At 40.6% G+C, this 15,505-nt stretch overlaps 1 protein-coding gene across 6 annotated transcripts in view; it reads left to right on the forward strand.

The window, feature by feature from the left end:
* The first annotated feature begins 386 nt into the window (after window positions 1–386).
* TMEM117 (transmembrane protein 117) overlaps window positions 387–15,505 on the forward strand; it is a 432,215-nt gene continuing 417,096 nt past the window's right edge. For 3 of the 6 annotated variants that reach the window (XM_036252711.1, XM_036252707.1, XM_036252712.1), the window contains exons 1-2: window positions 387–494; window positions 8,987–9,291. In XM_036252711.1, coding sequence (XP_036108604.1) covers window positions 9,227–9,291 — 65 coding nt within the window. In that variant the 5' untranslated portion in view covers window positions 387–494; window positions 8,987–9,226. Of the gene's footprint in view, window positions 495–686; window positions 759–8,986; window positions 9,292–15,505 lie in introns of those variants that run through there. The other 3 variants (XM_036252708.1, XM_036252709.1, XM_036252710.1) reach the window with 3 other exon arrangements.

A 15,505-nucleotide genomic window follows, 5' to 3' on the forward strand; every position in this document is an offset into this window, starting at 1 on the left:
GCTCCACCATCCCCCCTCCCCCACCCCTCCGGGTGGCTAAATGGGCCCCCGCCTGCACCAGCCGGCTCCGGCTCTGCAGAAGCGGGCCTGCCCGGGCTGGCTCGGCAGAGGCGCACGGCCGAGTTGGAGTCAGCCCGAGGCGCAGGCGGGTGGGGAGGGAAGGGGAGGGCTGGGGGAGGGGGCGGGGGTGGCGGGAGGCCATGCCTCCAGCTGCGGAGACTGCCGCACAGCTGGAGCCTCCGCGGTCACCTGCGCGGCGCCGTCGCCCTTGCGCTCCGGCTGCCAGGCCCGCGGCCCGCGGACTTTGCGGAGGGCGCCCAGCGTAGGCGGCGGGTGTGGGCCGAGCCGGTATTTATAGCTCGGTGACAGCAGCGGCGGCAGAGACAGTCTGTCGGTCTCGCCGCGCTTCCCAGCGAGGCCACGGGCACGGCGGAGGGCTGTGCCCGATCGTGCTCCCGGCGGGCAGGCGCCCCGAGCCCGCGCGGCCCCTTCGGGTGAGTACGCGGCCCGGCGCCGCGCGCCTCCCCGCCGCCCGCGGTCCATCCGCAGCGGAGCCTCCGGCGGCTGCCCGCAGCCCGCTGCCTCCTCGCCCGGCCCGCGCACACGGAAGCGGCGGCAGCCGGCCCCAGTTCCCCCGGCGCTCCTCCTGCCTTTCCCGGGGATGGCAGGCAAGGAGGCAGGGGCAAGTGTCTGGGAGCGGGCAGACGCACCAGCCCTTCAGGGAAAGGGCACAGGAGACTCTAGGCGGAAGGCTCTCGGTGGGTAACCCGCAAACTCCTGAGGTCCAAGGGCTGAGGGACGTCTCCAGAGCAGACCTTGAACTTTCCTCGCTTCACTAGTTCTGAGGATGGGAATTGAGTAGAAGCCCTATCTATCCTTGGTTAATTAAATTAACAGGTTGCAGTTATGGGTGTGCTTCATTAAAAACAGCAGCGACAGCACCTGAGTGTTTGGGTGTTTATTAACTTGATTATTATTAAATAAACCTATTTGTTGATTCCCATTTTCGAAAATACCACAGGACCACAAGTGTGTTTGACTCATGTGATAACACTTTGACTGCCATTGCCATGATTCACTCTACCAGCTGTGGAACAGTAAACTGAGTGTGTGTGTGTGTGTGTGTGTGTGTGTGTGTGTGTGAGTGATGGTAGTAAACATCACATAAACATCACAGGTTTATTTTAGTATTTTGTGTGGATATGTCTCATGAACCAAAATAATTTTTTGAGTAAAAATAGGTTGAATAAACCTAATTATAGAAGATATATTGTTTGAAATCTATAGAAGGACTTCTAGGAAGATTTCAGGATTTTGTTTTGTCTTCAGAAAAAAGTTCTTCTAATTTATGGAGTATAAAGAGTAGTAGAATCCCTGTAAAAGCCATTTTTTGTTGTAATTGTCAAGTATTGAGTTTTTGCCATGAACTTTCTAACTCACATTGTGGATTTTGACATTTGCTCAGGTATTTATTCCCCACCCCCATCTCAGCTCCATCTGATCCTTGTGATCAGAAATCAGTACTTGTCTGTTTCATTTAGTTTGTTCCTTTAAACTATCAGTCATTTAAAAGATAATTTCAGATATGAATGAATTTTATTTTATTCATTAACTCTTATTTTCTTTGGAGTTGTGTTTAGATTCATTGTAAATAGATGTTGCCAAAAAGGAGGTCTAAACATTTTTAAAGAATTAATTGCTGATTATTTTTCAACTTAATAACACGAAAAGGCTCATAAATATTTTGCCATTTTAATGAAAAGTTGGCAATGTTTTTGTTAGAAGAGAACCCCAGGTCTACTTTGCTTTGAGGTTCTCTTTTAAAAATCATGCATTGGTTCAGTGCTTTGTTATCCCAAGGACTGAAGGGTAAGAATGAGGGAACAAAATCACTTAAAGGTTGAAAAAAATGTGAAGAGAAAGTCTAGGAAATGATTTATGGATGTGATCTTCCCAATAAGCTAGGGTACCACAAACACCATCCTGGTGTCTATGCAAAGCCACTTATGGTGGTTTCATTGATTGACTTAAAAGGTTGCTTTTTATTTAAAAGGCTATGTGGTCTCTTGTATGGAACTAAAAGTAAGAAGTTATGACTTTACCTCTATTCTTATTGATATTTGTATTTTTTAAAACTTGCATTAAGCACTTGTAGTATGCAAAATGTTATGTGTCATCTCATGTCTGCCTTTTCATCTAACAATTCAAGATAATATTTTAAGACCTCTTCTTACTATAGAGCTGGTCCAGGAAAATACATGTTTGGTTTTTCTACCTTTCTGCTATTTGTTCTTTTAAAGACGTGAATATCCCATTATCCAGAGTCTATTCTCTCTGGAATGGAATCTTCAGTGTTTTGTTTTGTTTTTTCTTTACCTAAACCTGGTCTGTTATATCACCATCCATATATTTAATTTTCCATTTATTCATCCATTAGCAAATATTTATTGAGTGCCTAAGAGTACAAGTTATCACGTAGTACTCCTACTACCTTCCCAATGGAACTTTATTTTGTATTCTATACTTCTTAGTGTAGGGAACACAGTAGTATTAAAAGTATTGACCTTAGGCCATATTGAGGTATTTCTCCCTGTTTCTGCCAGTTGGTAGTTATGTGACCTTGAGCAGGTAAATCCAAAGGGTTGGTATAAGAACTAATTGAGACAATGCATGAAAAATACTTGCCAAAAGCCCAACAACATAAAAAGCACTCACAAATGTTAATTATTATTATGTTCTCTACATCTGCTTCAAAGAGTGTCCATCTCAGGAAATGCATTCCCCATTAATAACAATTCCATTCTGGGTTTTGCCAGGCCACATCCAGTCCATCAGTACATATTGTCAGGTCTTCCTTTCAAATGTATCTGGAAGCTGATACATTTCCAGCCATCAGGCAGAGTGGCTCTTCTGACTTGCAAGTCAGATTGTGTCCCTCTCCTGCTTCCTCTCTCACACAGGAGGAGAGCCCAAGTGCATGGAGTGGCCTCCAGGCCTGATCACTGTTGTATGCTACCTCCCAGACCTCATCTCCTTTCATACTCTCCTGCACCCACACCCGATCCAGTCACGCTAGTTCCTTGCTGTTCCTTACATGCACCAGCCATGCACTCAACACAGGTCTTTAATGTTGTCTTGTACTCATATAGCCAAGGACTGTCTAAAACACAGCTGTATGTGTCTCAAAGTGCATACCATAAAAGTAAAGTACAGAGGTCTTTTTAAAAATTATTTTTTTTAAGAAATTGGATTCAAGGTGCTGAAATGATGTTCACTCTTTTTTTCAGGGTACAGATACAGCGTATAGCTCTTTAATTAGTGCTAAGAGGGGTTACAATGAATTTTCAGACATAAATACCAAGGAGCTTCAAGAAATTTGGAGAAATTTTAATTGTATCCTATAATAGAGCTCTACAGTGATAATGCTTTGTTCCTGTTATCTGGTTAGGTATTACCAGATGCTAAGGCCTACATTAGCAGAGCTGTGCTTTGGGTGTGGTTTAATTGTCTAGGAATAATGTGTCCCTTTTATGGCACCTTTTATTAGTTCATCGGGGACTTTTCCATAGGCATCCTTAAATATGTTTTAATATAAGTGATATACTCCATCCTGATAGTTGTCATTGTGCAAAAACTATTGCCTGAGCCAGGGTGTTGGTTAGAAACATGACATTTACACTCGGGAAGTCCTTCATTTATTTGTAAAGACCCTAATAAGGATGGAAGGCCTGGTACTTTGGTTCAGTGATACCAATTATTACAGTAATTGTTAGGGCATTCACGTTACCTTGGTCTGGTACCTGATCACCATTTAACTGTTGGAGCTGCGTCTAAAGTAGTCTCCCACTTTCATCATGCCTCATACAATTAATCATTTTCCAAGCTGACAGGGAAATTTTCCCCAAACCCTGCTCCAATCAATTATAGCACTCTTCTGCTCTGAAACCTTTGATTCCTTATTCTCTACTGAGTAAAATGCAAAACAACACTTTTGTGTAATCTTCCTTCAGGTGGCCCCAAATTATCATTAACTCTCATAAGATACCCCCAGGGACGCTGTGTTCCAGCCATACAGTACTCTTGATACACCACTGTACCTGTCCCAGACTGTCTCTCCTGTGCCTTTGTTCAAAATACCTTCCCGACCTGAGTATCCTTCCCTCTTTCCTTTTTTCTTTGAATTCCTCTCCATTCTTCACCTTTGATAGCAGGGGAACTACTGGCTTGTAGTAAAATGTGTGACATTTCTAAGATCAAGTATAAATATTAGAACTGCTAGAGTTTGAAACCATGACAGAAGGCCTATGAATTATCAGACAGGACCTTAATGTTTGAGCCTGTATATATCTTCATCACTCCTATTATGTGAGAAAGCAGAGGCTACCAAGATACTGATAGTGTCATGTACCTAATGATGTCATTACTTACAAAAGGGGATTGAATGGTGGGGATCGGTCTAGTTCTCAGAGATGCATCATTAGATAATCACAGAGTGAACATCAGTGATGTATTGCCAAAGGACAGTCAGATCAACTCAACTACTTATACTGATGCTCAAAGAAGAACAAAAATGTGAGCAGTTCTGTCGTCACTCACATGGTCCCAGTTCCTTCTGATTGTGCTACCACAGTCATATTTTGAATAGTAATAATGGTAATAGTACATTCATCCTAAAAGTACTGTAAATCTTTTATCCTCAACCGAGGACATTTTTCCATTTTTTGTTCAGAGAGAGGATGAGAGAGAGAGAGAGAGAGAGAGAGAAAGAGAGAGAGAGAAAGAGAGAGAGAGAGAGAGAGAGAGAGAGAAACATCAACATGAAAGGGATACATTGAGTGGCTGCCACCCGCACGACCAACCAGGGCCGGGGACAAACCGCAACTGAGGTACGTGCCCTTAGCGGGAACCTAACCCGGGTCTCTCTGGACTGCAGGCCAACTCTCTAACTGCTGAGCCAAACTGGCCAGGGCACCATGAACTTTTTAACCAACAAGGTTTTGGAATTCATGTCTTGGTGTGGGGAAGGCATGGCAGAGAGTGTTGAAGTCAGGTGGCAGGGATTGAATTCCAGCTATGGCACAGGTTCGTTTTGCTCTTTGGTACAAATGACTGAACTCTAAGTTTAGTTTCAACATTTATAAAAGAAGAGTATTTTCTTCATTGGGCTTCTGTGAAATGTAAATGAAATGTTTGTATAGCTCATCAGCATAGTGTCTGGTACATGGTAAATGCTCAATAAGTGTTAGCCTCAGTAATAGTGATCGTAATGCAGAACCTGATGTTAAAATGAGATGCTGTTGGGTGGGGACACATCACTGCGGTGACTGGGCGTGTCATCACTGCAGTCTTCAGGCTCTCTTTCCTTAACCTTAGCTAATGGCAGGTTGCTCTGCCTTCTTCTCACCTCTCCTAAACAATGAGAGGGCTTTCCTTTGGAGTGTACCACTCAGCTCATCCAGAAGGTGTTTATTGATAGCTCACTGTGAGTTCGGCACTGTGCTGTGCCCTGGAAGTAAACAGTCCCCCTCCTGAGGACTTTATGATCCAGTGAGGGAGATAAACACATACACAGATCACTTCACTGTGATATGCTAAGAGTCAAGGTCAAAGCACATTTAATTAAGATAAGAGCTCATCCATGGTTGCAGAATCGAATGTAAACAAATGTAAAAGGTTTGCTGACTGTGTGCACTGTGTGGCACAGGCAATTTGGACAACCTCAATCCTGAATTATTAACATTAGAGTCACCAGGTGGTTGTGTTGATCATAAAGATGCTTTACGTGAGCTACAGAAGTGAAAACGGTCTTGGTGTTCTGGATATCAGATACCCGAGGAACTAGAAAACAGGGCTGAGGTGATGAGGCAAACTTGGGAACCTTGTATATGAAATCAGGAAGTGGGGATCAGCAGAGGTTTTATTTAAGTTATGCAGGTTTTAAATTGGGGACCCCTCAGAAGACATCACTTCAACTTTGGGGTATGAGGCATGAATGAATACCAGCCATGCTTAACATAAAAAAAAAAAAAAAAAAAAACCAAAAAACCAATAATAGGGCCCTGTTTATTTGGCTATTATCTAAGTCACTGAATCTGTTAGTGGAAATTAAGAATAAACTGTAAATGTAATGGGACATATTTTATTGGAAGAAGCACTCCTAGCTTTGAGGTATATTAAAAAAATCAAGGGCTAGGAATAGATTTGGATTCAGATGCTGGCTCTTCCGCTTCCAGGATATCTGAGCCTTTGTTTTCTTACCTGTAACATGGGCATGATAGTAGCATTTATGGCTTCATGGTAGGAATTAAAATCTCTGTCCAGTGCAGGACTGTTGCTTACTTCTGTAGTTCTCACTTTTGAAACAACATAGATACTGGAGAGGAACAGCTCTCTCCAACATTTTGTTTTGAATGTTCTCATTCAACTTAGGCATGTAGACATTGCATAGCCCACAAAGCAAGATTCTGAAGTTAAAAACAACAGTAAGCCCTGGCTGGTTTGGCTCAGCAGTTGGAGCGTCGGCCTATGGACCAGAGTTCTGGGTTCGGTTCCCACTAGGGGCACGTACCAAAACAACAACAACAACAACAATAAAAAACAAACAACAGTAAAATAAGTATATGTCAAACCCGCACAAAGCACTTCTTTTAAAAAGGAGCAAGGTCATATGTATTCAGTGTTGTAGATTCTGCTACCTTGATTGCGTGTAGGTAGGGGAAGGGGAGATGTTGGTGCAACTACAACAAAATTCCTCACTGGTTAGAGAAGCAACAGAGAACCTCTTAAATGACCCCCCTACCCAGTTCTGACGGCATGTAGGAATAAGTTCTGCTTCAAGAATCATTGACTTGCAGATGATTTCTGGTCCCTGGACATTTCCAAAGATGTTGCATGAAATTGGATTGACTTTGACCCATTCTAGCATCCTTACATGGTGAATGTCATGAAGACACATGATGCTCACTTTTGTTCTTCATTGCCTTCTCTGCTCTTTTGGGTGTGAGAACCATACAGGTCTCTGATCCTGTACTGGGTGATGAACTGCACCTTAAAAAAAAGAAAGAAAGAAACTTGTGGTAGTCACCATTCCTAAGTGTCTGTGCTGCAGCCCCTGGGAACAGCTACTTCAGAGTAGTCACACAGATCACAAGAGACTTGAAATTACTTAGAAGGTTTATGAATCCAAGGCATGTGACTGTTTTTGCTGAATTTTATGGTCAGTGCTTTTGTGTGTTTACATTGCTTTTCTAAAATATTTAAGACAAGTCTTCATTAACTTAAATTGATATTCATCAGCCTAGAATATTAGTCTGGGATTTGGGATTCTTAGAGCCTGTTCTCATATCTTTCATTGATTTAAAGTTACTTCAAGGATGTGGCTTGATCTTTGTACTTTTAGTCATGTGTGTGTGTGTATTCCCCGTGCTGTAGAAGCATGTATTGTATTACAGAGTTACTATAATCATCTCTAGAGAAAAATGTATCTCCGGAAGGCATTCAAGGGATGGCATCCCTGGGGTTGGGCCCTGGGTCTCCCTCTCAGGCAGAAGAATGCCTGGAGCTGGAGCTGATCTGGTGCCTGCAGGGGCTGGAGGTCAGGACTTGGGGTCTGATTTCGGAGGCTCAAAGCAGAGCTCTCCTGCTGAATGACTTTGGGCAAGTTACATAATCTGTGCGAGCATCAGTTCCCTGCCTGTAAGGGAAGTGATGACTATTTCAGAGGGTTGTGATGACGAAAATGAAATAATAATGCATGCAGACATCCAACACAGAGGCTGTGTAAGAGTCAAATACTGTCGGCTTTGTAAGAGTCCCTCTTTTCTTTCCCAGTTCTAAATAAATCGAGAAAGAAGAAAAAAGAATTGGCAGGTTGTGGTAAAATCTTGCCTTTATTATTATTTTTATCCTGGATTTAATCAGGTTTATTATTGAGGGAAAACAGGGAAATACAGCTTAGTCTGAGTATCAACTAAGCTTACCAAAACTGAACCCCAGAATAAGACTTAATCACTCAGTCACAGCTTTGGTGGACCTAGGAAGGCTTCATGTGTGTTTTTATGGGCGGGCTGGTGCCCCAAAAGGAAAGAGAGAGGAGCTGAGCGCAGTTTTGGAGGTGGGCTGTGGACATTAGCATTTGAAGAAAGCGGCTGTGCTCTCAGTGCACACCCAGGTGAGGGCCCACGGCGGTAGGCACGCCTTTGCGCAGGCCTAGATTGAGCATTCTTGCCTTTGTCACTTGGGGAAAAAGAATTCTGCTAATTTTCCTATCTTGAACTTGGGCATCTACTCCTCTGTGAAATCTCCTTTCTCCTCACTTCCTCCTACTGTCAGAGTTGCACAATCCCTCCTGGGTGCAACTATTCTACCATAGACTTCTCTATTTTCATAGAACTTACTCTGTGTTGCAATTGACAACTAGACTGTGAACCATTTTATAAAAATCCATACACATGTGTACATTTATCAGTGTTTAGAAAAAGATCTGAAAGTATCCCCACCAAATTATTAAGGGATCTTTACTTTGGAGAAAAGGATTTGGGCAGAAGAATATGTGCTCAGTTAACTTCTACATTGCGTTAATTTTAAAGCAAGTCTAGATTATAATAGTAACAAAAATTGTCTAAGAGAGGAAAAGTGTTGCATTTTTTTTTTTTTTGTTCTGTGTTTCCTCCTGAGGTGACTGCTACATGTCATCTCAGTCGTTATCCCAGTTTTAAACAGTGTTCTGTCCTCTTATGTTCCTTCGTCTCCCCCTCCTCTTTTGTTCTTCTTTCCTAACTCCCTCTATGACCATAGCATTATTAGAGGGCAGGGAAGAGACAATATTTACTTTCCTTAATCTCAAACTTGTCGTGGTACTGTCAGTAGGAACAGGTATCTTTTCCCGAATAATTCTTTATTGAGCCACTATAAATCTGAACAGAAAATAGGAAAAGAGAGACTATTTGCTTGTCTGCTCTAATCCTATGTCTCTTTTCTCATACAGGTAAACTACTGAACTGAAGTTTTGAAGGATGGGTAAAGACTTCCGTTATTATTTCCAGCATCCCTGGTCTCGCATGATTGTGGCTTACTTGGTGATCTTCTTTAACTTCTTAATATTTGCGGAGGACCCAGTTTCTCATAGCCAGACGGAAGCCAATGTTATTGTTGTTGGAAACTGTTTTTCATTTGTAACAAATAAATACCCTAGAGGAGTTGTCTGGAGGATTCTGAAGGTGCTACTATGGCTACTCGCCATTCTCATAGGACTAATAGCTGGCAAATTTCTGTTTCATCAGCGTTTGTTTGGTAAGTACCCATGAAATACAGTGTTGATCATTATTCAATATCTGTTCTCCAGAATAGAGCTTTGTTATTTCTAAATGCAAAATTTAAGATGCATTTCAATTTTCCCTCCGGCCTTAATTTGTTATACACTTCTGTAGCTAGGTTCTTCAGCTATTCTCTGTTTAATGCTTCATTTTGTTTGCTATGGCCTAAGGAAATTAGCATGAAGTAATATAAATGCCAGACGTCATTTAAAAAAATGGCTTTAGAGAAAAAAAAATGAATGTCTGTGTAATCTTATTTAGGGAATAGGTGAAAATAATCCTTTCCCCACAAATAGTACCTAAGCATAATGTTATAAATAAATCAAAATTGGCTTTAGGATGTTTATTTTGAGCTTGTTCAACTACAAAACAGTGTATTAGTAAGAAATCTCTTGGTAGTAAGCAATAGAAAAAGAGACTAAATTAATTTAAGATAAAAACTTACTGTAAGGATTTTGGAATATTTCATAGAGACCAAAGATATAATTTACTTGAATAATTGGGATAAATGGAGCCAGGGGCTTGAATTCTATCAGGGTGTTCTTTGTCTCCACCCCTCTCTCATGCCTGTCTTATTCTCTCCATTCACACTGAAGATCATTTCACATTCATGCCGAAATCCAGGCTTGACTCTCTTGATCCCAAGTTTAAACATGCAGGACAGAGGTTGAAGTTGACCAGTTTGGCTATAGTTTCTACCTATGGCCTCACTGATTTTGGCCAGGAGGTAGGTGATATTTATCCAACAAATATTCATTCATCACTTATTACATGCCAGACACTATTCTAGATAGTGAATAAAAAGGTAAGGTCTCTGCCCACATAAAAATGTTCATCCTACAGGAGAAAGACACAAAATACATTTATAATGTGCACAGAGGTGGTAGGTGCTATGGGGCATTAGAAAGTTTTAAATGCTACTGGGTCACTCAGAAAAGAACTTGGTAATAGAACTTTGAATTTAGCAATTACAAGATCATAGGTGACTTATTGTGGGTGTTTTCAGTCCAGAAGTTTGGTTAGAAACAGATGGCAATGGTTTAAAGGATGAATGAACAGACAAACTATGTACATACATATATATATATATATATATATATATATATACACACACACACACACACACACACACACACACATATGTAATAGTGCATATATATTCCTTTTAATCTCTACTTTCTCCTCAACTATTGCCATCTGGTTCTATTACATAAATATATAAAATGTACATATTTCATCATATATATGTAGTCTCAAGGACTTTGGTGAGGAAATGGAAGAAGGCAAAGGGAAGTAGCTAAAAATGGAAGGACCAAGGGTAGATTTCTGTCAGTGTTGTTGGTGTGGGTGGTTTTATTTGAGGAGTGAGACTGATTGATCTGCTTGTTGTAGGGGAAGGAGCTAGACTGAAGTGCAGGTGAAGACATAGAAGAAAGACAGCATCTCTGAAGGTTTCTTTGGTCTGTGATGTAGGACACAGGTAGAACTAGTGGCTTTAAAGAGGACAGGAGGAGAGACCCCCATTCCTCAGAAATAGTCATAAATGAGGTACAGGTTGTGTTTGAAGTGGAGGAGCAGAGAGGTGACTGCTGCCATCTGGTGACCTCTATATCTCTACACAGCAGGAAGAGCTAAAGATAAAGATGGAGAGGTTGGATGATGCAAGGGATTTAAGAAAGTGGTCAAGGTTTGGAACATCGATCCGAGGGAGTGTGGAAGCAGAGTAGGGACAAATGAAAGGGTTACTGATGACCACTGAGAGATGTTGAGGTTAGCTGCTGTAACTCTGAAATACACCAGTCTGAATTGTTGAGCAGTTGTCTCTATGAGGGCTCAGTCACCTGGAACAGAATTTGAGAATGATTCATCTGGGCAGGGACTGCTCAGGCTTGCTGTTTTGGAAACAAAGGATGAAACATAAATGGAGGGTTCTAATAAAAGAGTTACTGATTTGATTAAGAGAGGCTTCTGGCCAGATATGGAACAGTGGTGGGGAAGGTGATGGTCTGGGAGGAGTGGGCAAGAACCTGACGATTTGGATGAAATTCAACAGGTGAAATAAGAGTCGAAAGAGGGGAAGGACTGATGGCTGTTGTCAGATAACATGTTGTAACAGAATTACAGCCATTTTGGGGGGTGATTCCCAACTGGGTGTGATCTTTAGAGAGTGGTGAGGAAGGTCATTGATCCAGAGGATACCTGGGAACTGGGTGTCAGTGGGCCATCTGTCAAACACTGAACAAGCATGGTGTCCTGCATAGTAAATATATGGATAGAAGAATTTAAATGTGGGGGTGAGCATGGGGGAAAGGGTCAGTTTCCAAAAATGGGTGGAGGGTGCTAGGCAGAAAAAAGCAATAGATATCCATTACAAGCAATGGCTGGATATGTTTGTCACTCATTCAGGAAATTTGCTCAGTGTAGGAAATTAAGGCAAATTTAGACCAAAAATCCAGTTTGGAGAAAAACTTTCTGCCTGTATTAAAGATTGATTGAGAATCATATGGTCAGGGTTATGGTATTAATAACAAGGGTGCATCATTTGGTTTTGTAATTGCTACATTTTGTTCAGTTATTCCATTGCAAAGTCTTATCCCTTATACTACAATCAAATTTTAGAAATAGCTTACTTTTTAATTCTCTGGCGTAAATAATTCAGCCCTGAAAAGTCACTTTATATTTCAAGTGGTATATTGCGTACAAATTATTTTAAAACAGTGCAGAAGTGGGTCTTTTTATTTATTCATTTACTTATGTATTTTGCTTACTGATTCTATAATATAGTCAGCTTTATCACTTCTGTTTGGCAATACAGCACTTTTCTTTTTTTCTTACTGAAAGTCTGTGAAATTATATGGGGTGTCAGAGAAGCAATGATAACCTTTTGCAAATTTTGATGGTAAGTGGATACCTAGACTCCTGATTGAATTGTCTAATAAACTTGAAACTTGACTTCTCCTATGGCCTCCCCTTCATCTTCCTTTATGGCCATTCTTTCTTCCTTCATTCATAAGCTCTTACTCATTTGCTTCTCATTGTGTTCTCTTCCACAATTCATTCTAGATTTTGCTACTGGAGTAATTTTTCTACATGGCTAAATGTTTCCTGTGATTTACAGAATAGTCTTAACTCCTCTCATTGATATCAAAGCTTTCTATGATTTACTCCTGCCTGACTTTCAACCTGGTCTCTTGACATTCTACACTGTGCAGAATTATTTGCTGATTCTCCAACCCATGGGCAAGAAGCCAGAATGAAGTGTAGATAAAGATATAGAAGATCCCTGGCTGGTTTGGCTCAGCGGTTAGAGCATCGGCCTGCGGTCCAGAGAGACCTGGGTTTGGTTCCCGCTAAGGGCATGTACCTTGGTTGCAGTTTGTCCCCAGCCCTGGTTGGGTCATGTGGGAGGCAGCCTCTCAATGTGTCCCTTTCATGTCGATGTTACTCTCTCCCTCTTTCTCCCTCCCAATCTATCTGAACAAAAAAATGGAAAAATGTCCTCAGGTGAGGATAAAAAAAAAAAAAGATATAGAAGAAAGACAGCCTCACTGAAGGTTTTTTAATCTGTGACTTAAATAAGAGACTCCAGTTGCTCAGAAATAGTCTCTCATGTCCTCTCACGCTTCTGTGCCTTTGCATGGTTGCCGTCCCATACTCATCGCGCTCATCCTCTCCTTGTTAAGATGGCTAATTTCGCTTTCTCCTTCACATCCAAGTTCAAGCATTATGTCCTCCGGGATGCTTTCTTTAACTCCCTCTGTCTGTTGCCTTCCCCCTGGCTTCCACTTTTATCCGCAGGCACCAGGGAGAGTACGTCACATACATCAGGGTACTCAGAAATTGGCAGCCATGCAACATTTTGGAAAAGAATCCAGAATTCAATGCAAGCATATGCCTTTTTCTTACTGGCTTGGCATGTGATAGATGTTTCCACCTTTGTTTCCAAATCATTGGCACTTACATGTACTTCATTTTTTAAGGGCCATATTTATACCTTTAACACTTTGTAGATGGAAGCTTGTGGTAGGTGATGGTAGTGGTGGTGTGTGTATGTTGAGAGGAGGAAATTGTTAGTTACAAGCACACAAATTTTTGTTACAGAAAAATGGAATGGTTTACAAAATAATCATTTTGTGAGATCAATTGAACAGTTTTTTTGGTCATTCTCTTATGAAATGACAAGGAAAAACATTAAATAAAACGCCACTACCCTTTTCATTGCCCTTTTTATATAATTAACTTGTGAGTCTTCCCTCATTTATTTTATGATGGGCAGTCTCTTCTTTATAGACTTTGAAAGGACAACACAATGTTGCCAATTTTAAGCAGGCATGAGGAAGAATGAATGTTCAGTGAGCATATGATCTAATCCAGTTCATTGGTTATAAGTTTTATCTTTTAATGTTATATAAATATTACAATTTGGGGGCTATTTTAGTCAACAACATGAAACTCTGTCATGGTTTATAATTTGTAGTAGGTATTGTTCCAATTAAAAATGGTGAATCATGCAAATTGGAAATTCCATGTTATCAGACACACAGATGAGTAGGTGCATTTTATAATCCTCACCCGAGGACATTTCTCCATTTTTTGTACAGATAGAGTGGGAGGGAGAGAGAGGAAGAGAGAGAGAGAAAGAAACATCGATGTGAAGGGACACATCGAGTGGCTGCCACCCGCACGACCAACCAGGGCCGGGGACAAACTGCAACCGAAGTACGTGCCCTTAGCGGGAACCGAACCCGGGTCTCTCTGGACCGCAGGCTGACACTTTAACCGCTGAGCCAAACCGGCCAGGGCTGAGTAGGTGCATTTTAAATTATCTCTCTCTCCCCTTCACGACTGGAAAAATGTGAGAGTTAGTTTTCCTGCATATTAGCACTAAATGTTTATGATTTAAGATTGGTCACAAATCCCAAATTTCCCAAATGTTGAAAATAATGTAGGATCAAATGTGAGATCAGAATTGATGTATAATAGAAAAGTTTCTTTAGGATTAATGCTGAATCTTGTTAAGTATTATATTAGGATTTATGAAAGTTGAATTGCATTGGAATGTCAGTTTATATTCTTCCAATGCTTCTATTTTCCATGTGTTTGGTAGAGTCCATTAAAACAACAACAACAACAACAACAACAACAACAACAACAAAACAAGCCTGTGTTCAAATAAGGCTTCCTAGCCTTGGAGGATTATACATTAGAGCTATCCATAAATAGATAAGTCCAAAAGTATTATACTGATGATAAGACTTATATACAAAGGGAAATTTAATTTATTGGAGCTTATTCAAGAAATAATTTTGATTCCAAAAAGGAATTTAAATGATTTACAACACATTTGCTTAATACAATAAGACTAGAAAATGAGGACCACAGAAGACAGGGAAGATAAAATATGTTTTGATTTAATGAGTTGTGTTACCTTGTTGGCTTTGAGCTTTCTTGGAGCTGGGATAAAAAGGGGAAATGTGATATATTACATAATTTTGAATATCAGAAATGAGTAAAATTACCATTTTAACAGGGGAATTTTTCTTTGCACTAAATTCTGGGATTTTCTTGCCCTAAATTCTGGTAAAGAGTTTCTTGTTTATTTGTTTTTTGCTTTGCTTTGCTTTGTACAGGGGACACTGAATAGTGAAGTGGAATACAGAAATGACTTCATACTGTTGTGTCTCAATGCAACTTTCACAAAATTTAGAGTATGACTTTTGAGCATAAAAGCAGTTCTGTGATGTTGTTAGTCCCTGAAAATAATTCTATGAAGGGCAAAGTGATCAAGGTCTAAGTAATGCTTTCTGATTGAGTAACTTTATCCAAGGATGAATCATAGAACATCAAAATTGAGACAAATGTATATTTCTCCAACAAACTGCTTCTGCTATTTGTCTTCCCTTTCTTTTTGTTTTCTAATATGAACAGAGAGCCTCTACTAATTGCATTTAAAAAAAACACGAATGGAGGGAAGGCCAACCCAGAATGAGCTGGCAGCTATAGCGTATGATGACAATTCTGAATCTCTTAATATTACATAGTTTTTTCCACCTGAAACACATACATTTATTTATATGGTTATTTATAATGTAATGTCTGGTTCTTTAGCCATATTATAAGTCTCATGAGGGCAGGGACTTTGTTGTATTGCTTATCATTTAATCCTCAGTGCCTAAAACAATGCCAGGAAC

The sequence above is a fragment of the Molossus molossus genome, unplaced genomic scaffold, assembly GCF_014108415.1.
Source record: "Molossus molossus isolate mMolMol1 unplaced genomic scaffold, mMolMol1.p scaffold_m16_p_10, whole genome shotgun sequence".
NCBI classification, from domain to species: Eukaryota; Metazoa; Chordata; class Mammalia; order Chiroptera; family Molossidae; genus Molossus; species Molossus molossus.